General features: G+C 38.7%; 1 protein-coding gene across 2 annotated transcripts in view; it reads right to left on the reverse strand.

The window, feature by feature from the left end:
• The window catches only part of RNGTT (RNA guanylyltransferase and 5'-phosphatase), a 244,803-nt gene that overhangs the window by 88,335 nt on the left and 132,001 nt on the right, over positions 1-24,467 (reverse strand). For both annotated transcript variants that reach the window (XM_004605660.2, XM_004605659.3), the window contains one exon: positions 17,860-17,960. In XM_004605660.2, the coding sequence (XP_004605717.1) occupies positions 17,860-17,960 (101 nt within the window). The remainder of the gene's footprint in view (positions 1-17,859; positions 17,961-24,467) is intronic.

Raw genomic sequence — 24,467 nt, forward strand, 5'->3', positions numbered from 1 at the left:
TTCAATGGGAAATTTACAAAAACAGGAACTACTGTAATTCAGATAAAACAGACCACTTGTCTATGATGCCCCCCCCCCCCCAAATAAAAGGAGTGGAGACAGAAGCCTTAGTCAGGTTAGTAGTTGCATACCAAGTACCAGATGGTATACTGATTTGCTTCAGCAGAGATCTAGAACAAAAACTCCAATTGGAGGCACCATCTTCTTGAATTTACTAAACTGAGTTATTATTCATGATCCATAATACATCTGAATGGATTAAACTGTCATTGTTAAATGGGAATGCTGTGTATCACTAGTTCTGCATTTTTCAAGTTTTGATGATGATACCCGTCTCTGCACTAGGTACAGAGATGTGTGGCTATGCAGGGCAGGCCCCGGGGCCATAGAGCTGTCTCTCTACTACTTAATGACACTCAGCAATTGAGGAAGAAAGTGCCAGTGGAGACTTTGCCAGATGCCAGGTCCATCTAATTCAACTGTACATTCTGGAGGAAGAGGAGGAGAAAACTTAAGTATAGTCAGTCAGCAAACTGCATTTGCTGCCAGTCACATTAGTGCCAAACTTCTCTTATTATTTGAACTCTTTAAAGTCATGCCTTTATTATAGTCCATATTAGTGTTTCTGTGTCCAGATATCTGCTCAAAGACAGAGATTCTCTTTCCTTGTTTGTATGTCCTAAAACACGGCTCCTTAAATTTTCTCCATTTGTCACCCCTTTTCACCCAAGATATGCAACATGGACAAGTACTGCCTTGGATTCATTACGTGGTGATTTTGAATTAATTTTTGGTTATTGTATATGCATAAAACTTTCACTGTTGCCACTTTTGTGGATATCACCCCTCACATTCAGTTAGACAATTCCATAAGGACACAATCCTTAGTTTAAGAAACTAGATCCTGGGGCTGGAGCGATAGCACAGTGGGTAGGGCATTTGACTTGTACTCAGCCAACCCATATAGTCCCCTGAGCACCACCAGGAGTAATTCCTGAGTGCAAAGCCAGGAGTAACCCCTATGTATCGCTGAGTGTGACCCAAAAAGAAAAAAAAAAAAAACTAGATCCTAATCTCAGCTGGGGTACAGTAACTTTGTACATCAAAACATAAATGCAATCACTACTGTAACTATGCTAAACTATAATAAATTATTTCTCAAAAGAAATCTAGATACAAAATATTATAGCATTTGAGTATATCAAATATTTAACAAATGTTTTACTGTAGGAAACAGGAAGGTAAATAAAATACTAACATAAATGTAGTACAAAGTCTGTAGCAAGTGTTATTCCTTCTAAATATTTTATTTCAATAAATGAATAAAAATAACACTTAAGGGGCCGGAGTGATAGCACAGCAGGTAGGGTGTTTGCCTTGCATGCGGCCGACCCGGGTTCGATCCCTGCAACCCATATGGTCCCCCAAGCACTGCCAGGAGTAATTCCTGAGTGCAAAGCCAGGAGTAACCCCTGAGCATCACTGGGTGTGACCCAAAAAGCAAAAAAAACACTTAAATATTAATGACAGATATAAGAAAACAAATGGAGAGTTCATTATCCTTTAGCAAATAATTGTTACATTCCTTGTTAATTATTAAGACAATTCTGTCATCATATTTAGTCCACAGATGAGTTAGATATTTTAATGTCTTTTGAGATGTTTAACACCAACATCTGCTAGTGAATCAAACCATAAACAAAGACTGGAGAGATAGATAGTGAGTAAGGTGTTTACCTCTATCTTGCATACGACAGACTCTGGTTTGAATCTCAGCGCCCCATATAACCCCCTAATATGGGAACCCTCACCGTATAAGAATCCCACCAGGAGTGATCCCTGCTCAGAGCCAGGAGTAAGCCTGAGCATCGCTGCCTCTTGGCCCCAAATCAAACAAAACTATAAATAAAAGGCTAAAAATAAGACCGAGTTCATGTAATTTACTACGCAACAGCAAGATAGTATTGAATATCTCCACGTTTTTGAGGTCTTTATTCCATGGAAACAGTACTCTCCCATAAAACTAATATTAGACAGACAAAACCACTGATGTATAGTATATGTAAGGCTTTTTATTTATTTCATTAAACCCTGGATTTTGGCGCAATAGCAAGCCAGCAGAGACACCAGACTCCACCTCCCCACATTTTCAACTATGAAATACCAGCTCTGAAAAGGAACCAGAGGGCCAGTGGAAGCGTGTTTGCACAGAGGCAGTGGCGTTGACGAGGGCAGGAACAACTGCAAATAACATCTCACCAGGGGCCTGCAGGACCTGCTAGGAGACAAGCCCCCCCCCCACCCCTGCCCCAGGCCCAGAAATCTGAGATTTTCCTCCAGAGGACAGCATGACTCTGGGGAGCAGAGCTCCCTAGCCGACAGCTGGGGGAACAGAGAGACACCAGAGGCAACAGCAGGCAGGCAGGCTGGCGAGCAGCTGAGTAGCTGACGGAAGGAGAGACATCTGGCACGCTTGCTGCTGGCCACTAGACAGCACACAGGGTACAACTGACAACTTAGCCAGGGGCTATGCCCCCTCACTCCTTCCATACCAAGCAGGAAGCTGAAGTTCAAGCCTGGGGAACATCACCTGGGGCATTCTCCCTAAGGCCACCTCATAAGGCTCTGACCTTGGGTTACAAAGAGTCCCTGTTCCATCCATCCCAGGGACACTGGTGGGATTCTGTGCCTGACAGGGTGGCTTCCTGCCCCGGGTAAAAGCAGAAAGCAGTAGTTGCCACCCTGAGCAATACCTTCCTGTAAAAAATACAAAGGTGCACATGCGGAAGTGGGTGATGTGATGTGTGTTGTTGTTTGAAGGCTCTCTCTCTCTCTCTCTCTCTCTCTCTCTCTCTCTCTCTCTCTCTCTCTCATGTGTGTTGTTGTTTGAAGGCTCTCTCTCTCTCTCTCTCTCTCTCTCTCTCTCTCTCTCTCTCATATGCCACTTATATTCAGTGTTCTCGAGCCCGCTGCGTATGGACCGGATCAGGATGGCTCCTCCTTGTACTCTGCTTCTGTGTTAATTCTGCCATTGTGGTCTCTTCTCTCTGTCTATCTCTGACTCTGTCTCTATAGTCTCTTCCGACCTCTCTCTGTCCCTGTCGTCTCTCCTCTGGTCTCTTCTGATCTCTTTTCTTCCGATCTCTCTCTCTCTCTCTCTCTTTCTCTCTCTCTCTCTCTCCTCTCTCTCTCTCTCTCTCTCTCTCTCTCTCTCTCGCTCTCACTTTTGTCTCTGACTTTGACTCTTATTCTCACTCACTTTGTGTTCTTTCTTTCCCCTGCTTCTGGTGCCGATGATTCTCTTTCGCTCTGTGCTCTGCTTTTGTGTCTTCTCCCCCACTTCTTTGTCTTCTTACCCGCTTCTGTGTCTTCTCCTCTTTTGTGTCTTCTCTCTTCTGTGTCTTCCCCGTTCTTTTACAGTCTTTGTTTATGCAGCAATCACAGAGGTTGGTGACACAAAGGTGGGTTGAACATTAACAAATCAACAAAGAGGGGTAAGACCACTCCTCCAGGAGATTAACAAAATCTTATCTAAGGAGATTACTCCAGATTACTAGGAGATCCACTCAAGGGCAGGATCCCATCCAGGGTGTGTCACTTCTTCTTTCCTCGGCTAGTAATCCACTTAAATAGTTGTAGTAAATCTACTTCTAATATTTCTAGCAATGTCATTCTGTATGAGCACAGTAAGAGATATATCAAACTTAAAGTTTGGTTCTGCCTGAGGACATCTCACTATATATTCCAGACCACAGTCCTCAGGCCAGGTTAGTCTTTCAAACCCCAGCAGGATCCTAGTCTCATCATTACTTTTGGATCGTGACAGCATTTGTCTATGACCATATTTTCAACTTATAGTTGAGTATTGTGGCGCTTTGGCCTAGCCCATTTCAATGCCAGAGTAGCTCACAGCTTGCCCTGGGTCCATTCTGTCCCTCATCGGGACCCTGCTTTTGGGGTGCTAGGAACTAAGGGCAACTGAGTCAAGAAAGCAGATGTCCAGGAGTAAATATTATTGGAGTCAATCAGTCCCGAGTTACAAAACATAATATTAACTGTCTTCCTGTGTCCATACAGAAAGGACATTGCTTTAAGGTAAACTAAGTTCCCTGCGGCAGGGCTAAAAGGACAAACCCAATGTTATCCTACACCTTCCCCCACCATGAGGTTGGAAAGAGTATGTAGTCTAGGTTATAACTGGAAAACCTTTTCAAAAGAAGGTATGTTTCCAGGAGAGCACTAGGTGGCCCCCCTTTTATGAAAAGCACAGCTGACCAGGTGTGTGGGGTGCTTCTGGCCTACAGCACCGACACTGAATGGGGCCACCTATGGACTCTGAGAAGCACCCTGACTCGATCCACCCCAAGCTGCTATTGAGACCGAGGCCTGGCCTGAGTCCAAACAACAGCTCCTAGACTGATCTCACCCTGCCTGCACCCTCGACAAGAGCTGGAGGCAGAGCTAACAGGTCAGGGCGACACCACAACAAAAGTAAGAGATGACCTGGAAGGGTCAGGAAAACAAAGATTGTGGAAGCAGCCTAAAGAAGGGGGCGGTTTGTAGCTCTCCCCCTCCCTCCCCACCCTAGCTCTGACACTTCCAGCACATAAAACAACTGCCACCACTGTATCCTGGAAAAATGTCTCTGGCTCATTTCCTGTGGCCTAGAAATCCGAGAGAAGGCCTGCACAGCAAGTCAAGAAAGACAAGTGCTCAAGTCAACACAGAGCAGTTAATAAACAGCATTAAACAAAATGAGAAAATGAAGGAATTTGCCACAAATCATGGAGCAAAACAAAACCTGAGGGAAAGCTCCAAAGAGGTGGAACTGAGTAGCTTTCCTAAAGAAGAGTTTCAACAGTAGCTATGAGGGGTTGGAGCAATAGCACAGCGGGGAGGCGTTTGCCTTGCACGTGGCAGACCCAGATTTGATCCCTGGCATCCCATATGGTTCCCCCAGCACCGCCAGAAGTAATTCCTAAGTGCAGAGCCAGGAGTAACCCCTGTGCATTGCTGGGTATGACCCAAAAAGAAAAAAAAATTAATAAACTAATTAAAATAAATAAACAGTAGCAATGAAACTTGCCTTCTGCTACAATAAGCAAGTATGGACAGAACTGGGGGTGTTGCATTAAGTGAAAGAGGTCAGAGAACAAGGAAGGCCAGTTAATCTCACTCCTCTGTAACATACATGCAAGGGGGACACAGGTCAACATGAGACAGTATGCCAAAGTTCTAAAATTTTTTCATTAACTGAATTTTGGAAGAATATAGCTTCACCAGGCTGAAATTAGTAAACCATGATTTTGAATGAAACTAGAAAATATATTTATTATAATAGGGTACAAAATTTCTACAGTTTAACATACTAGGAAACATTCTGGTCTCTAATTTTCTATGAATGATAATAAAGTACATACCCATGTATAATTAAACACACTATAATGTTTTAATAATAATGTTTCTTATGACAAAACTGCAACTTAATAACATACAAAAACTGTGTTATAAACCATTTTACACAAAATGTCCCTCATCTAACCCCAAAGGTTTCAACAATATAATTGTAAAAGGTTCATTAACTTAGTCTACTGACACAGAAAACTCCTTAGTAATATACCTTAATCAAAATCATCAATCAAGAAAATTAGTATGTCCTTATAAACTCTCGATCAGTCACTTAAGACAATTATCAACATCAAGGTAAATAAATACCAAGTTATACATTGCTATAAAAGTGTCACATCACCTGATATATATTTATTTGTCCCATCCCACTGGAATTTAAGATCTATGATGACAGGAATATTCTCTTTAATATTCATTGCTAAATATATATACATATTTGCTTCTAAAATAGCATCAAATATGTAACAACTAGCCAAATTTCAATATAGTTACAACAGATGAACTAGACAGGTCTTTAATCTTATTTTCTTGAACAAATAGCAAGCACAACCTTTAAATCTTTATTCAAAGTATTGTGTGTCACATCATTTCAAAGTGGCTATTGATTTTTAAAGCCACGATTATTCTATGTGCCAATAATAAATAGAGAGGAATCACAGAGAACAAGCAGTGGATGCTGTGGCTGGCAACCAGATCTTTCTCAAAAATGAGACATTTATTCATTCCAGGTACCAAGAGTTCCGAGGATGACAACTAAGTCCTTCTTTAAGAACTGCCACTTCAGAAAAGTTTCTTCACCCAATATTATGACTCCTCTCCATGAACACTAGTGTCTACTGGTATAGAAAGCACAAAGGGCCAGCCCTATACCTTAATTTGGGAGACTGCTGAGGGATAACCCCAGCTACAGGACTTCTAATACATCAGCTGACACGCTGGCACATGTGCAGAGAAATTCATCTTTGCTCTTTACAGCTGGTGACCCTAAGAGAATCCTCCAATAAATGAAGATGCAGATTCTTGTTTCAGGACCTACTTCCTACGGAAACCAACTTGATGTAGACAACCCTAACTGAAAGACCATCCTTTTCAGAACAGTGAAAACCAAAAACAGTGGAATTGTTGAAACATACTAAGTGGAAAAAGGCCAACAAAGATTTGGAATTTAATGAACCACTTGTCACTTTTCCTATTTTATGTGGGGAAGAAGTTCAAATATTCCATCTGGATTAGGCAGTGATAGTACAGTGGTTAGGAAACTTGCCTTGACTGCAGTCAACCTGGGTTTGACACCCAGACTCACTATGGTCCCCTGAGCCTGCCAGGAGTAATCCCTAAGCACAGAGCTAGAAATAACCCCTGAGCACCACTAGTTAATTATATATATAGACATATACACATATGCATATATATTTACACATATGTACGGGTCCCAAATTAATAATTTACATGTGTATATGTGTGTATGTATGTACATACATACACACATATCTGCTGGATCAATGCAGAGTAAATATAGGAAGCATATATTTACTTCTACTAAGTAAAAGTTCAGGAAGAAAGACAACCATGAAAAAGTAAAATGTGACTTGCTGAGATTTGCTGCTATCTTGGATTTTAGACTTTCACAAAATATAGAATTAGCTGATGAAGGTGGAGAGTAAGAACGTGAGTCAAAACAATTTCATCAAAAAATGCATAAAGTCAAATCGTTAGTGATACTAAATTATATAAAAAGTTCTTTCAAACTCCACTAAAAATCTCCACAAATAATACAGTAAATAAAACAACAACTTTGAATAAGTTCTAGATTAAACCTTATTTAAGGCCTCACTGTGCAAATTAATGAATCACTCTCAAATTCAACTCTTCTTAGCAAATGAACTATTAATACTTCCTTATTCAATAAATACAGTTTATGTTGGTGAAAGATTTAACACAGTAAATCTTATTAACTGAAAGCTCATTCATACTAACCAGGTAATTTCCATACTAAAATGTAGGTCAAATAAAAGAAGACTGAGATCTAGACAAAAATTAACAAATGCTACTATTAATAAAAACCTATGAGGCAGGATGGGAGCTAGTACCTGCCCAACCCAGGTTCGATTCCTGGCACCAGATGCCTACCAAGCATGGCCAGGTGCAGCCTCAACAGCCTCAGAGCACTGCTTAGATGGCCACCCTGAACCACAGGGCTCAATTAGCATCACATCCTTGGGCCCCTACATTGAGCTATAGGTCCCATTGACTGATAGTCACTGAAGGGGTCCTGGACATTCTAAGTACTGCCTGGATGTATCCCTAGAATGACAAACTGAGGGCCAGGGTCATAACTCATGCCTCATCAATCACCAACAGATAATTTTCTCTCTCTCTCTCACACACACACACACACACACACACACACACACACACACACACACACACACACAAAGACACAGAGAAAAAAAATGGCCAAAGCATGCAGCACCATAATGCTGAGCCAATCAGTGGGGTCAAGGATTCCTTGGGCTACTGGAATAGCTCTGGCAGAGCTTGGAGGCATCCAGTGCTATACTAGAACTAGTTCAGGGGACTATGTGGAGCTGGGAATCCAACCAGCCATATCCAAGGCATGGACTGTAAGATGTCTGGTACTTTCTTTCTGGCCCCACTAAAAATCTAACTTTTTAGAGGGGAAAAAAATAAGTGCCAGAATGATAGTGCAGTAGGTAGAGTACAAGCCTTGTGCACGGTCGAAGTGGGTCCAAACCCCGGTATCCCATATGGTCCCGAGCATGCTACGTGTGATTCCTGAGTACAGAGCCAGGAGTAACCCCTGAGTACTGCCAGGTGTGGTCCAAACAAACAAAAGATACTCATATCTTGAAAAAATGCAGAGGAGCAACTTACATAAGTAAAAATTAATCAGTGACATTTTGCAGTGAATATAATTACAGAGAATTTTCCCAGAACATTTATAATGCAATTGTTTCAAAAGCACTTCTGAGGGGTTGGAGTGATAGCACAGCGGGTAGGGCGTTTGCCTTGCACGCGGCCGACCCAGGTTCGATTCCCAGCATCCCATATGGTCCCCTGAGCATAGCTAGGGGTAATTCCTGAGTGCAGAGCCAGGAGTGACCTGAGCATCGCTGGGTGTGATCCAAAAAGCAAAAAAAAAAAAAAAAAGTCAAAAACACTTCTGAAACAATTTATAAGCATAACACTCCCAAAAGTTACCTTTAAAACGACAGCTTCAGGGTGGAAGATGGCAGTGTGAACCCATGTTAAATCCCCAGGAACACATGGCCCCCTAAACATTGAAGGGAATAGCCCCAGAGTCCCTGGGCATCGCCAGGAATGGTTCTGGAGGTCCCAATTACTGCAGGGGTGGCACTGATCACCCCCTGCACTGCAGGGCCTGAGAAGCAGCATACCCTGGAACCTGAGCATTGAACAATGAGTCTTATGGCACTAACTCACTCAGACTGGCTCTCAGAATCCCTGAGCACAAACTGGGAGGCTCCCCTACAAAGATAAATAAATAAAGGACCAGAGAGATGGAACAACAGATAAAGTGCTTGCCTTGTACACAGCTGACCTAGATCTGACCCCCAGGCAACTAGAACCCCATGTGGTCCCCCAGCTCACCAAGAGTGATCCATGAGCGCAGAACCAGCAGTAGGACCTGAACAAGGCCAAGTGGGGTCCATGGTGTGGTCCCAAAACAAACATTGTTAAAGGGCAGCTTCAATTTCACTAAATATTAGTAATACTATGGAGAATTAAAAGAAAAAATCCTTAATCAATAATATTTATATCTGTATATATTTAAGGGCGAGGATAAAAAAATTTAATTCATATGTGTGCTGAAAGTAGACTATAGATTGAACACAATGGCCACCCAATACCTCTATTGCAAACTACAACACCCAAAAGGAAAGAGAGAACACCCTGCCACAGAGGCGGGGTGGGGTGGGGGTGGGGTGGGATGGGGGGTGGGAGGGATAGTGGGGTCATCAGTGGAGGAGGATGGGCACTAGTGGAGGAGAATGGGCACTAGTGGAGGGATGGGTACTCGAGCATTGTATGACTAAAACACAAGCACAAAAATATGTAAATCTGTAACTATGCCCTCATGGTGATTCATTAACAAAAAAAAATTTTTTTAATTTAATTTATAGTTTATTAGATTCTATAAACTCACTGACACTGCCAAAATAGTGAATACCAAGTAATTTCTCCAAGCATTATATTTCTGCAAACACTTGATAGTACAAAGCCTCATTTTCTGTTTGTTTCTGCTTTAAAAACCACATTATTAGGGCCCGGGGGATATAGCTCAGCAGCTTAGAGCTCTGCCTTGCAAACAAGTTTAACCCCGGGGTCGCTGCTCCTGCTGAGTGTACCTGGCAGCTGAGGAGTCTGTGATCCCTGGACCCACAGCAATTTCTGGCTCTGCTGCAGCCATAAGAATACAAAAAGCACAACGCACAGGGCACACCCACCAATGCGCACCACTGAAAGATGTGTTCTTGGACACTTGAGATGTTTCTAGATTTTTGGCTGTTGTAAACAGTGCTATAATGAACAAATCAGTGCAAATGTCTTTCCCGATTATAGAGTTTTTTGGCCGTTGGGGAAATGACAAGAATTGGATTTGCCAGGTAGTATAGAAGCTTCAGTGGCCATACAGTTTTCCAAAAACGATGAGCCAAATGACATTCTCACCAGCAGTGAATGAAGGTTGCTTTTCCCCCACTGGTTGTTTTTATTCTTCGTGATGTGTGCCAGTCTCACTGGTGTGAGGTGACATCTCATTCTAGTTTTGATTTGCATTTCCCTGATGATAAGTGATGCAGAACATTTTCTCATTCACCTACTGGCCACCTATATGTACTTCCCTAAGGAAGTTTTATTTATCTCTTCTCTCTTCTCCCCATTTTCTAATGGCACTAACTGCTTTTTTCATTAAGTTTCATAAGTTCCCTTTTTTTTTTTTGGGGGGGGGGGTAAACTGGGTCACACCCGGCAGTGTTCAGGGATGATTCCTGTCGATGCTCAGGGATCACTCCCAGTGGGGCACAGGGGATCAAACAGGGTGCTGGGGATTGAACCTGGGTCAACCAGGTACAAAGAAAACATCCTACCTGCTGTACTAAAACTCTGACCCCAAAGTTTTACGAGTTCTTTATGAATGTTTTATATTTATCTTTTGTCAAAATGAGGAGTGAAACAAATATTTTCTCTCTATCTGTGGGGAACCTTTAAATCTTCTTACATGCACAGTAAAAATATGGTCTGTAAAGTTCTCTTTAAAAATTAGCAAAAATACAAGTAAGCACCACAGCTGGGAAGTACAATCCCTGGACAGCCCTTGTATGAGCACTGCAACCCCCGTGAACACTGTAACTGGAATGTATGTGTAAGCACCACAACTAAAGAGAGGATCCCTAGTGAGTACATGTGCAAGGACCAAAATTAGAAGAACTGAAAGTATATGACCATCAGCAGGTACCATAACTGGGTGTGTAAATGCTGCTGTGCCACATTTGAACCTCCGCAACCCAGCCCCAACCCCCGCTGCCCCTGCCCAAGGAGCAGAACTGAACCGAGTGTGCACCAGTGTCAGGCACAGGAGCGACAACCCCTGCCAGTGCAACAATAATAACAATGGCCAGGGGAGGGGAGAACGCTTATTAATTCTACATTCTTTAATACGCAAGGATGATTCATTAACACCGAACTCACAGCCAATACAACTAAATTTTACACCTGGGTGATACTTATCTGATATATATACTTCTCCAAAACGGTCTATAGGCTTCTTCTCATCCTTACAAATACTAAGCAGCATGTCAAGGTTAAAACTAGAAGCATTACCACAACACCCAAAAGGAGAGAGAAAAGAGAATGCCCTGCCGCAGAGGTGGGGTGGGATGGTGAGGGATGGGGTGGAGGTGGTGAGAGGGATACTGGTATCATTGATGGAGGAGAATGGGCACTGGTGGAGGGATGGGTAAATGATCACTGTATGACTGAAATACAAACACAAAAGTTCAAAAGTTGTAACTGTACCTCACAGTGATTCACTAATTTAAAAAAAATAAAATAAATAGCAAAATCAAACCTGACATCATACAAGGGAGTGAAACATAACTTCCTTTAAGCCAAATTGACACAAAAATCGCTACACTTTTGAAAGCTTATTTAGAATCTGACCATTTCTCACCATCACTGCTCTAGCTCTACTCACTAGGACTCTTGCCTGGATTCCAGTAAAATCTGTAAATTGCTTTCCCTGACCCTTTCCTCTTCATTCTCATCACTGCAGTCAGAGGAATTCTGACTGCAAAAATGCAAAAATTCTCTAAATTGCTTTCCCTGACCCTCCTGTTGATTCTCATCATAGCAGTCGGAGAAATTTTTATAAAAATGTAAGCCAGATTAGTCACTTTTTATCCTAAGCCCTGCAATGCTGGGACTTCCCTCAGACTAAGAGCTGAAGTCCTTACAGCAGTGGAAAGCTAAACTAATGCTCCTTCCTCCCTCTTTCACTCTCTCCTCCACACCGGTTACAGTGCTGGAAATGGGGCCTTTTGCTCTGTTTCTTCTCTGTGTTCTCAGCACATCTATGTGCTCGGCTAGTTCCTTTGTCTTCTTCAATTCTCTGTCAGTGACAACACACTTCAACTTCTCCCTCTTTCATTCCATCTGGACACTCAGTCTCATACTCTATATTCTTTTCTTCTTTTTCTATTCAGTGATTACAACAAATCAAGTATCATTTCTTGTCTTGAATGTACAAAGCTCTGGGTTTGATCCTCAGCACTTGTAGAAAATTTTAATTTTCTTATTTGTTCTGTTCATTGGCTTATCTCTTTTCGTTAACATGTAAATTCCATAAAGGAAGGATCTAATTTCTTCATAAAAATATCATAAGCTCTTAAATCTGTACTTAACAAACAGAAGTTGATTGTTTTTAACAAATAAACTAAGAGTTACAGTACAAGAGAAGAAAAAATGGTCAAAGAAAATATTTTAATTTTCAAAAAGGCAGGACATGCTTGAAACTAATCTAAAAAATGACATTTCTTCAGAAGCCAAATAATTTTTACTTGTGAAAAAAAATCATTCCTACATTCATCATAGTGGATCTGCAGCACACTAAAAAATGAAAATCAGATTTTTGACAACAAAGAAAAGGAAAAGAAAGGTTATTTTCAAAGGAAGATAAACTAACAAATAATTTCTCAAAATAACAATAAAGTCAAAAGGGACAAGAAGTCACTGTCAACAGTGAAGGAAAAAATAACTTTTCACTATAATTTCATGTACAATGAAGAAGGTAAAAACAACTACTAATATAAAAGCAGCTAAATTTGCTACCAGCCCAACATGAAAGAAATGTTATTTAATGGCAGATTTCAACATGAAAAGATGGAAGGATGCACAGCAAAGGAATTTGAAAGTAAACAGAAAAAGCAGTGAACTATTCACTATTGTAATAAAAACAAAAATGCAATATAAGTTTCACTGAAAGAAAAAAATCAACTCATAAGTTGGAAAGAGGATAAAAATTAAAGCACATTAGATGGGAATGTAAAGATGTCAATTTTAAGCTAAGCTGTGCTCTCTTTGGCAGCACATAGAGTAAAATTAGACATATTAAGATACACATCATGAAAATTCCTGGAGTAAACACTAAGAAAACAAACGCTCAATATATAACTTTCTTTTTTTTTTTAGATTTTATTTATTATTTTGCTTTTGGGGTCACACCTGGTGATGCTCAGGGGTTACTCCTGGCTCTGCATTCAGGAATTAGTCCAGCATTGCTTAGGGGATCTTATGGATTAAACCCAGGTCGGCCACGTGTAAGGTAAATACTCTACCTGCTGTACTATCACTCCGGCCCTCAATATATAACTTTAAATTGAGTAGGGAAGAATAATGAGAAAAATATCAATCAAGAAAATACAAAAAAAAAGGGGGGGAGGGGGTGTTAGGGATATGGCTCAAGTGATGGAATATATGCCTTGAACGCAGAAAAACTTGGGCTTTCTACTCAGCTCTGCCTGGCCCAAGAAGCACAGCACCCACATCTAGAATACACGCATATCAAACAGAACAAAAGAAAATAAATACATGAAAAGGACTGTAAAACTAATGTCACAAAATAAGAGGGGGAACAGAAATCTTATGTGTGTTTGCATATGACAAGGTCTAAGTTTAAAGATGCTCCAGACTTGTTCTCCCAAGCAGGTGCTCGCGCCTGAAAACATCTTTGTCTCTTTGCCTGCTTGCTCTTTCAAACCTTTGTTCTCTCTTGAACACTTATTCCTTTCCTTCTTCCTCTCACATCTTCCATTCAATAAAACCTTTTTGCTTCACAAAAAAAGAGGGGAGCAAAGGGGAAGCTCGAGATAATACATAACCAAAAATTATATTTTGCTAAGTGCTATTTATGAGATAACTAAAATTTATCGAAGAGAAAAGTTAAAATATGAAGCATGGATCACTATTTACCAGGTGTACTCCTTTCCTAGGGCTTTTTTTTTTTCTTTTTGGGTCACACCTGTCAATGCACAGGGGTTACTCCTGGCTCATGCACTCAGGAATTACTCCTGGTGGTGCTCAGAGGACCATATGAGATGCTGGAAATCAATCGAACCTGGGTTGACTGCTGCAAGGCAAGCACCCTACCTGAGGTGCTATCACTCCAGCCCTTCCTAGGGCTTTTATAATAGTAGGAGAAATCTGCCTCTGATGAGTCGACTTTAATAGCTGGATCTCTCTCTCTCTTTCTCTCTCTCTCTCTCTCTCTCTCTCTCTCTCTCTCTCTCTCTCTCTCTCCCTCTCTCCCTCTCTCCCCCATTCCCTCCCTCCCTCTCTCATTCTCTCCCTCTCTCCCTTCCTCTCTCCCTCCCTCTCTCCCTCATCATCCTCTACTCTCCCATTACCTACTCTAAGAACAACAGTCATATTGGAGTGTCTCCTCTACCCAAGTAGAGCTTAACTTACATATTAGTTTTTATATAATCTGTAATACTTTATTCACACTGTCAGGATAGCATTTGTCACAGTGATGTTTATCTGACTCTGTCTCACCTTTCAAGCCATTATTGGGAGGGGGGAGTCAGAAGGTCTCCCAACAACATTCAGAAGGTCCAATGGGCCAGCAGTTCAAGTGAGGGCTTGAGGATGCAGTGCTTCACATGTCCTGTGATGGCGGATTTCCCTAGCCTCCTCAGCAGTACTAGGGGCCTCCAGGGTCACACCCTGCAAAGACTTGGGTACCATCTGGACCAGGGTTGGCATCAGGGTCAGCTGCATGCAAGGCGAGCTCCTTAACCCCTATACTACCTCTGTGAACTCAAACTTTTTTATCTTTTTGTTTCATAACAACATAGTTTAAACACAGATGATCTTTAATAAATTTTTACTGAATAGCGATAAATCTGTTCAAATAATGCTACTTACTATGCAAATACACTAAAAATAAATGGAAAGCAAATAGGGCCGTTAATTTTTTTCCTTTTTCATAAATTAAATTCTGAAAAAAAGATGAATAAAGGTCTTTGTTTCTTGGTAATGAATTCATGCAATTTACAGTTAATTTATTCTAAATTCCCTTGAGATCTCTGAATACGGTCCATACATTGTACAATAAACTATATTCAAATGCTCAAGAAAGCAATTTTTAAATATAAATACTACATATTTTAGCTCTATCTATGAGAGTTACTATGAAACATTACCCAAAAGAGGAACTTTAATATTTGAAGAACTCATCAAATTGCATAATTCTCAGAAAAAAATATCCTTAATTCAAATATACTTAATTCAAATATGTAACTTAGACTGTCAATTTCATATAATTAAATAAAAATAAATTTTCAAATGTCACATACCTAGACTTCCTTTGATAACTTGAGAACATATACTGAAACCTGCAATGCACTGTCATATGTCAATCTGAAGATGAAATCTCTCTGAGCTATAGATATAGGAAACTTCCAGTTGACATAGTTTCTAATTAAAACAATATAAGGTAATAATTTATTACCATTAAATATGTACTGCTAACACTGACAATGCCAGCATAAGTTATGGCATTTTAAATAATCAAAGGCTTATATTGGAATTACACATTGAAATGCATTTCTTAAACTAAGTATAATTTTTAAAAATCACAAATAAAAGACAATAAGATAACTAACAATAAAATAAAATATAGTTTAAAAAAAAAAAACCATCAGCACTACCACTACATGTGAGTTTTGGAAAAATGTTGGCTTATAATTGTTCCTACTAACCCATTATTCAACATTTCACCTGAAAGCCTAGTTTACTAAACTATTTTCTGATATACACAAAGAACAAAATTACGTATTTCCATACCCTCCCCCAATACTCTCCCCTGAGATTCAAAGCTTAATATGAGTTCTATTTTCCAGAGATAAAAGGACTGTATTAACAATGATGTGCCCTAGCTTTCTTCTTTCTACAATAAATTACCATATTTATATTTTGAAGCTGTCAAATGCTAGAGGATATTAAATATCCTCTCATCATAATTAACCTTTAAACTAAATGGCTTGGTTCAAAACAAACTGTGAAAGTTAAAAGAATATAATTCTATTAGTGTTTATTTTTTAATTATTTTTAAAAAGCTATTAATGAATTGCAAAACTGATTTTAATAAAAATTGCACAATCACTAGAAAGCTCAAATCTTTCTTCCTTTGCCTCCCACTATAATATATAAACAAGAATTTGAATTGGCCATTTCAAACTAAATGCATAAATACTTCAAGCCAAGTACAAATATGAAAGCTATAAGAACTAATTTCTATAATCAATAATCATATAGAATATATGCCATTGAATTAAAAAATCAGTATTTCATTTTACAAAGACTCAATTATTATTATTATAAACACAATTGTTCTTTCAGTAAACTAATATAATACCACAAAAATTAACATTCCATTAAATATACAAATCTTAAAATTTTAGGTCAGGAGACATTCTCCATTTGTTAGAGAAAAATCTAAGGATTATTATGCTCTAAAGATATTACAAATTCTAAAGTCCCAAATAGTCTTCATATACTGAAGAAAAAATATTTTAGAAAAATAGAATAAAATTGGTATTTCAGATTCACTTTAAGATTTCAATAAAAATATGAATCAGTAACAGCTGTTCATATTTAGGGCCAAAAATATCTTTGAAAAACATAAGGGTGATTATAAAGAGAAATTAATACAAAACAGAAGTATCTTTTTGAAATACGTTTCCGGGTTCTTGGAGTAGAGGCCAAGAAATGAAATCACTGGGCCATATTCTGAGAAATCTCCAAACTGTTTTTTCTGTAGCGGCTGAACCAGATGACACTCCTATCTACAGTGGATAAGGATTCTCTTCCCCCACACCCCTGCCAGCAGTGGTTGATTCCAGTCTTTTTTAATATATGCCACTCTCACTAATATAAGGTGTTATCATGCTGTCATTTTCCCTGATGATAAGGATAAAGAACAATTTTTCACATATCTAATGGCCACGTGTATGCATTCTTTGAGAAATGGTTGCTCAGCCTCTCTCCCCATTTTTTGATGGGGTTATTTTCACATTGCTAAGTTTTGAGAGAGCTTAAAATGTCCAGGCGCTTTCCTACACGTAAACATCAAGACTGAACAGAAAAATTATTTTTTTAAATACCATTCATAATTGCACCTCAAAATTCAAATACCTGGGAATCAATTTAAGGAGAAGAAAGACTTACACAAACTATTAATCACTGCTAAAAGAAATAGAAGACACGAAGAAATGGAAACACATTCCCAGTTTATGGATTGGAAAAGTTAACAATGCTAAAATGAACATCCTAACTAAAGTACTATACAAATTCAAGTAAGTACCATACAAATTCAATAAAAATACCAATAGCATTTTTTAGGGGCATGGACCAAATACTGCTAAATGAGTATGGAATGCATGTTCTCCACTTCTATATATTCTTCTATTGTGATTTTAAGATATTTGTTATTTAAAAAAATTCTATATTTAAAAGTTGCATGATGCTGCTATGTCCTGGCTGGAAAAGGAATGGAAAATTCTATGATTACACAAAAAAAAGCTGCATATGTGTTTTATTTCAGCTTAATTTAGTTTCTGGGCCATAACTAACAGTGCTCGAGGGCTAGTCCAAATAGTGCTTCAGGGAGCAAATATTAGGTTTTAAGAAGAAAAGTTAGTTAAAAGTAATGCTGCAAAATGTTAGCAATTATAGATTAAAATAGTAATTTTTTATTACTATTTTAATAGTAATGTGAAAAATCAGATACAGAGGTATATATGTAGAGTACAATGTGAACTAAGAAATGTATAAAACTAACCTGTAAACAGTGAAGTAGAACAGTATTATTTCACACAAAAATGGTGAGGAAACAAGGTAGATACTTACCCTTCTCCTCCCATTCTTGTTATCTTCAGGCGAAAATCCACAGAATTCAGACTTGGAGGTTTCCACTTCAATATGTCATCACATCGACCTGGTTTATATTTCTAAAGTGAATTAAAGTAGTAAAGGTTATTAAGAAGCAAAAATTTTAGTACCTATTGAATAAACATAAATCATTTTACTAAGGAACACCAACACTCTTTTTCTACAAATACTCTTACCTTAAAAGATCAGTGAAGATACCTACTGTCATCTCCCCTACGCCTGCATCGCAATACTCAACCACTAAGTCACATACCCAGCCTAATATCTAACCTTCTATTGATCCTTCTTTTTCCCCCCAAAGCATAGAGATATTTATTTGTATGAATTCTCAAAACACAAAACACTTAACATAAAAAAAATCTTATTTTGGCAATCTTACTTCTCAAAGTAAAAAAAAAAACATGGCAATATTTTAAATTATTTTTTGGGGGGGTCTGGAGCAATAGTACAGCAAGCAGGGTACCTGCCTTGCACAAAGTCAACCCGGGTTCAATCTCTGACATCCCATATGGTCCCCTGAGCATCACTCAGATTAATTCCTGAGTGCAGAGGTAGCAATAACCCCTAAGCATCACCGAGGCCCAAAAACAAAGCCAAAAAAAATGTATTTTTCTTGTTCCACTCTATAAAGGAGCAATTTACAATGGAAATAAATAAATAAATGAAATTTTCCAAACGTAGCCATCACCAAAAATCTTAAATCAACAAGACCCCAAGGTTTTCTTCTTACATTTACAGTGACCTTTATTATCATTAGCACTGTGCCTTTTCTATATTTCTAAGAAATTCTAGGCAGAGCTGGAGAGATAGTACAGCAAGTAAGATTCTTGTGGTGCATGCTCAAGAGTAACCCCTGGCAGTGCTCAGGGGACCATGTGATGCCAGGGGACCCAAATCAGATTAACTATATTCAAGGCAAGCCCTTTAATCCCTGTAACTATCTTGTCAACCCCATCAAAAGGAAAAGAATTTTTAAGTAATATTATGCATTTTCCATCTTTATTGATAAAAATTAACTTGAACATTGGTGGAAGGAAGTGGGCACTGATGAAGGAATTGGAATTCAAGCAACGTAACCTCAATCATGAACAACTTTGTCGCTTTGCGTCTTATGGTGATTCAATAATAATTTTAAGTTAGGTACTATGAGATTTTGATATGTAGAGATTGTGAAACAATTAACAAAATAAATCTCTTATATTGTGGTAAACCATTTAAGATGTACTATCTTAGAATTTTCAAGTACATAACACATTACTCATCAACATGCTCTATCTAAGTTTCCAGAACTTACTTATAACTGAAATATTTTATCCTTTGATTAATATTTCTTTCCTATGGGCTAGAGAAATAGTATGAGATAGTAAAGTGGGTAAGGTGCTTGCCTTGCATGCTGCCAAACTGGCTTTAATCCCTGGCATCTAACTCCCCAAGCACCACCCAGAGTGATTCCTGGGCACAGAACCAGGAGTAAGCCCTGAGCATCAATGGGTGTGACCCCGCCCCCCCAAAAAAAATTTTTTTCCTGACAACTAAGAGTACCCTATAACCAACATTATACTTTCTGTTGGAATAAATTCAACCTTTCTTGTTTCTTAAAGATTCCTTATGTATGTGAGATCATGCAGTATTTGTTTTTCTGTGCCTAAGACATTTTGCACTTAGCACAAAGTCTTGAAGGTTAGATTTCTTTCTTCTTTAAGGCTGACATTCCACTGCATAAGTGTGTCACATTTCCATACAGTAGCTTTCTCATTGATTACTTAAAAAATTTTATTTTTACTGATCAGTTGCACAGTTATAATATGGCTTTCTTCTTGCTAACAACAGACTTTCTTTATTACTGGAGCTTAATAAATTTGCAAAACAGGAGAGGTAATCTAGATCCGCAAACTTTGCTCTTTTCCCAAATACTCTATGCTAGTGTAGCATTTGGATCTCCATTAAAATAAATCAGTCTACCAATTTCCATGAAAAAGAGACACTTGGATTTTTATTTTTATTTTTGGGTCACACCCGGCAATGCACAGGGGTTACTCCTTGCAATGCTCGGGGGACGATACGGGATGCTGGGAATCGATCCGGGATCAGCCACAAGCAAGGCAAACGCCCTACCCACTGTCCAATGGCTTCAGCCCCAGGATTTTGTTTTTTTAAATGTATCGCTGTATCATTGTCATCCCATTGTTCGGCGATTTTATATAATGGGTAACAAGCAAAAGTACTTGTTAATAATTTTTTAGTTAAGTCATTTCACATTATGGCTCCTTGCCCTTTCTATACATCACTTTGCTTCTTACAAAGTTTTGAGTCTTCACCTGCAAACTGATCCTGAAAAATAGAGGGACACTGATTAAAATTTTCTTGCATCACCATTTGTGGATTTGAAAGAACTGTAGTTCCTCAAGGGAAAAAAGCGCTAAGTGACCAATGCATCTGGGGAAACACTGACCTTTGGTCACAGTGTTAATAGATCCTGACTTTAGTCCCCAAAGTCCTGTTTGAAAATGACCTAAGTTACTGAGATTTTAATTAGGCATCAGGGAAGAAAGGCGATTCTGACAATATTAACTCTTCCAATTCATGATCACTGCAAGTCTATCTAGGTTTTATCATTTCTCTCAGCAGTGCTCTGGAATTTTCATACATGAGTTTTGTAGAACTTTTGTTAAATTTACTAATACTACTGACACCAAAAATAAGTTATGTTCCTATATGCCAGTAATAAATAATCCAAAAAGGACACATGAAAAAGCAATTCTATTTACAAGAGTCTAAAAGAACAAAATATCTGGAATACATTTGGCCAAGAAATTGAATGATTGGTATAATGAAAACTGCAAAAATGAAAAAAGTTTAGGGTGACAGAAATATAGAAAGATATCCCATGTTCATAGATAGGATGTTTTATTACTGTCTTTAATACTTCCAACAACCTAAAGATTCAATGCAATTCCTATCAAAATTGCATCTGTCACTTTTATAGAAACAGAAAAGTCACTATTCATATTCATATAGTCCTGCAAGAGGCCCCAAAGAGCAAAAATGATCTGAAAAAGAACAATAAAGGTGGAAGATTGCACATTCCAATTTCTTATTTTTTTTAATTTTATTGAATCACTGAGATAGTTACAAGCTTTCATGTTTAGGTTACAATCACACAATGATCAAACACCCTTCCCTCCACCAGTGCACATTCCCCACCACCAAATCTCAGTATACCCCCCTTTCACACCCTCCCCCTGCCTTCATGGCAGACAATATTCCCCATACTCTCTCTCTCTCTACTTTTCTTGGTGTCTGCAACACAGACACTGAGAGGTCATCATTTTTGGTCCATTATCTATTTCAGCACACATCTCCCATCCTGACTTGCTCCTCCAGCCATCATTCCAATTTCAAAATTTACTACAAAACAACATAATCCAAAACAGTGGTATGGGGCTAGAGTATTAGTACAGTGGAGAAGGTGCTTGCCCAGCAGGCAGTCGACACTGCTTCAATCCCCAGCATACAATAAGTTCCCCAAACACTGCCAGAAATGATCACTGAGCACAGAGCGAGAAATAACCTCTGAGTACAATTGGGTGCGGCTGCCACCCCCTGCTCCCTCCTGGAAAAAAAAAAAAAAAGTGGTCTGATCTAAGGACAGATATCAAGACCATGGGTTAAAACAGAGAGCACAGAAGAAAAAGTCAATAACCAATTGATTCTTTTTGTCCCAAGTCTATTCAATGATGAAAGAATAATCTCTTAAATGATACAGGGACTAACTAGATTTGCACATGTAAAATGGTAACACTGGATTGCTACTGCCAGCCATATACACAAACTAAATATTTAATGTATCTTCAGTTACTACTCCTGGCTCTTTGCTCAAGAATGACCCTTGTCTGTTCTTGAAGAACCATAAGTGCTTCCAGGGAATCAAGCTGGGGTCAGGAGGATACAAGGCAAGCACTGGAATCCCTGTACTATCTACTGGCCGCCACAAGGGTAAATTTTTAGAATTTAAAATTTTGAATTTCAAATTCAAAATATTGAACTCAATGAATTCTTACCAGCAGCACAAGCTATGAAGGAAAAAATGGACTGGACTTCAAATTTAGAAACTTTTCCTCATCACAAGACATTATTAGAGAAAATATATACAATTTCTGTAACTTAGTAGCACAGATATTATAAGCCTCCAAGAAAGAGGCTTACAATGTTCACACATGCAGATTTGCAGTATGAGTTACATATAAGCAAAACAATGAGATAGAAAAATACAGACACGATTAAAAGAAAGGATTGGAGCAACAGCAGAGGGTAGGACGTTGGCCTTACACATAGTCAACCTGGGTTCGATTCCTCCATCCCTCTCAGAGAGCCCGGCAAGCTACCGAGAATATCCTGCCCACACAGCAGAGCCTGGCAAACTACCTGTGGTGTATTCGATATGCCAAAAACAGTAACAAGTCTCAAAATGGAGACGTTACTGGTGCCCACTCAAGCAAATCGATGAACAATAGGACAACAGTGCTACAGTGCAGTGCTACTAAAAGAAAGACAAGTATATAGATTCAGTAAAGGCATTAATGGGGGAAAGATGACTATGAGAAAAATACGCAGGAAAGGAAAAATTCTATGTGCTATGATTACTGATATTGGGGAGAAGAGTCACACCAAGCTGTGTTCAGAGCTTACTCTGGGTTCTGCACTCAGGAATCACTCCTGGTGGGTTTCGGGGAATCAGATGGCATGCCGGGTTCAAACGCAGGTTGGTGGCATGCAAGGCAACTGGACTATCACTCCAACCCCGTTACTAATATTTTTAATACACAAATCAAATCAGTATCAAACAAACTTTTAAAAGTGTGAGAAAAACAACAAAAACCCCTAGTTACAGGATTACTTGATTCAAGGAGCATTCAATCTACTACACACTAAACTACAACTTAAGCTTTGCTAACGACTGGAGTTGACAGGAAAGACATTTTATCAGGAGGCGAAAATTTTAAAACATAAACTGTCCCCTCTAGTGTTATGTTTAAACATGAATGAATATAAAAATCAAACATGAAATATTTAAATGGAAGCTTTCATCTATTTATTTGCCCTGAGTGATTCATTTAGGTAACATATCCTGCAGTATGATCAAATATTTTAATCTCTTAAGACTTGCTTTAAATATTCATTTTCATGAGTGCTGAAACTATAAAAAAGATATTTCCAGTTGTCAGTCCAAAATCGAAGATAATCTGATGAAATTTACTCTTTTTGTAACGAAATATACATCACAGAAACACCACTGGCCTTTCAGTAGCAGTGGCTCACTACAGCAGCAAGGAGGAAGAAAAAGATGAAGGGAGGAAGGCGTGCCCTCACCCCAACCTCTGCCAAGGGAACATCCTACTTACAAATTATCCTTTATCCTTTACTCTGCTCCCTTATTTACTTACAGAAACATGAAACCACTCAGAAACCAAAGTCAATCTAAGTTATTCAATTTAAAAAAGCTTACAAAAACAAAAAAAGATTTAATGCATAACATCACTTGTAAATGAGTATTAGCTGTCCCTCACTCTCTTTTTCTGAAAATCAAGGCTCAATCTAGCCTACTAAAACGATAGTAGGTGCTGTTTTTATATAATAATTCAAGTCATTGCTCATCTCAATATCACCAAATCATTGAGAATAATTTGAAATACTAGACTCGATACTACTGGGACTTTCGGAGTATTTCTATCAAAATTAGTAAAAGGGAATAAATTTTTAGAAAACTATTTTTAATAGCAGTGTTCAACTACTGCCATAAAACCAACAATGACATAGATCCATATTTCAATTTAGTTAAATTATCAATTAAAATGCAAATTCTATTCCAGCAAAATCTATCTGTGAGGCGTCTCTAAGACACACAATAAAATGTTCCATAAATACTTGATAAATATTAATAAGAATGCCATTTTAAAACTTAGTACACAGGCCAGGAGATAGCTCAGCAATCAAGGCACACATTCTGCTTGCACGAGGGGTCAAGTCTGAAGCCTGGTGACACATGGTCTCCCAAGTCCCACTAGATGCAGCCCTGGAGAGCCCTGTGCGCCATCAGGTGTGGCCCTGGACAGCTCTGAGCACCTCCAGGATGCCCTGATACTCCCCAGCACTCTAGGATCCACGCAGCTTTACAACTCTTCACACCCTCATAACGGGCCACTTGGTTGGCCAACATCATGGGGGTGGTACCCAGACCAACTGAGCACTTCTAGAGTGGATAATAACTGCCCCTCCCCCAAAAAATAACTTACTACTACAAAAAGTTAGCCTGTTATATTTACTTCTTAGATTATAAAGTGATTTGAATTCATGTTCATAAAAAGATCGTGGATATCTATTGCTCTGAAAAATATTCTTTGCTCATGATCTGTAAAATATCAAGTACAAAAATATTATATGAGGAATTAAACATTTTTAAATATTTATGAATTATCAAACTTAAAATACAGAATCTTGAATTATAAACAAAAATACAAAACATCCTTCCAAGCTACATATTCCAATGTATAATTAAGGAGTAATAC

The sequence above is a fragment of the Sorex araneus genome, chromosome 4 (genome assembly GCF_027595985.1).
Source record: "Sorex araneus isolate mSorAra2 chromosome 4, mSorAra2.pri, whole genome shotgun sequence".
In the NCBI taxonomy this organism is placed as follows: Eukaryota; Metazoa; Chordata; class Mammalia; order Eulipotyphla; family Soricidae; genus Sorex; species Sorex araneus.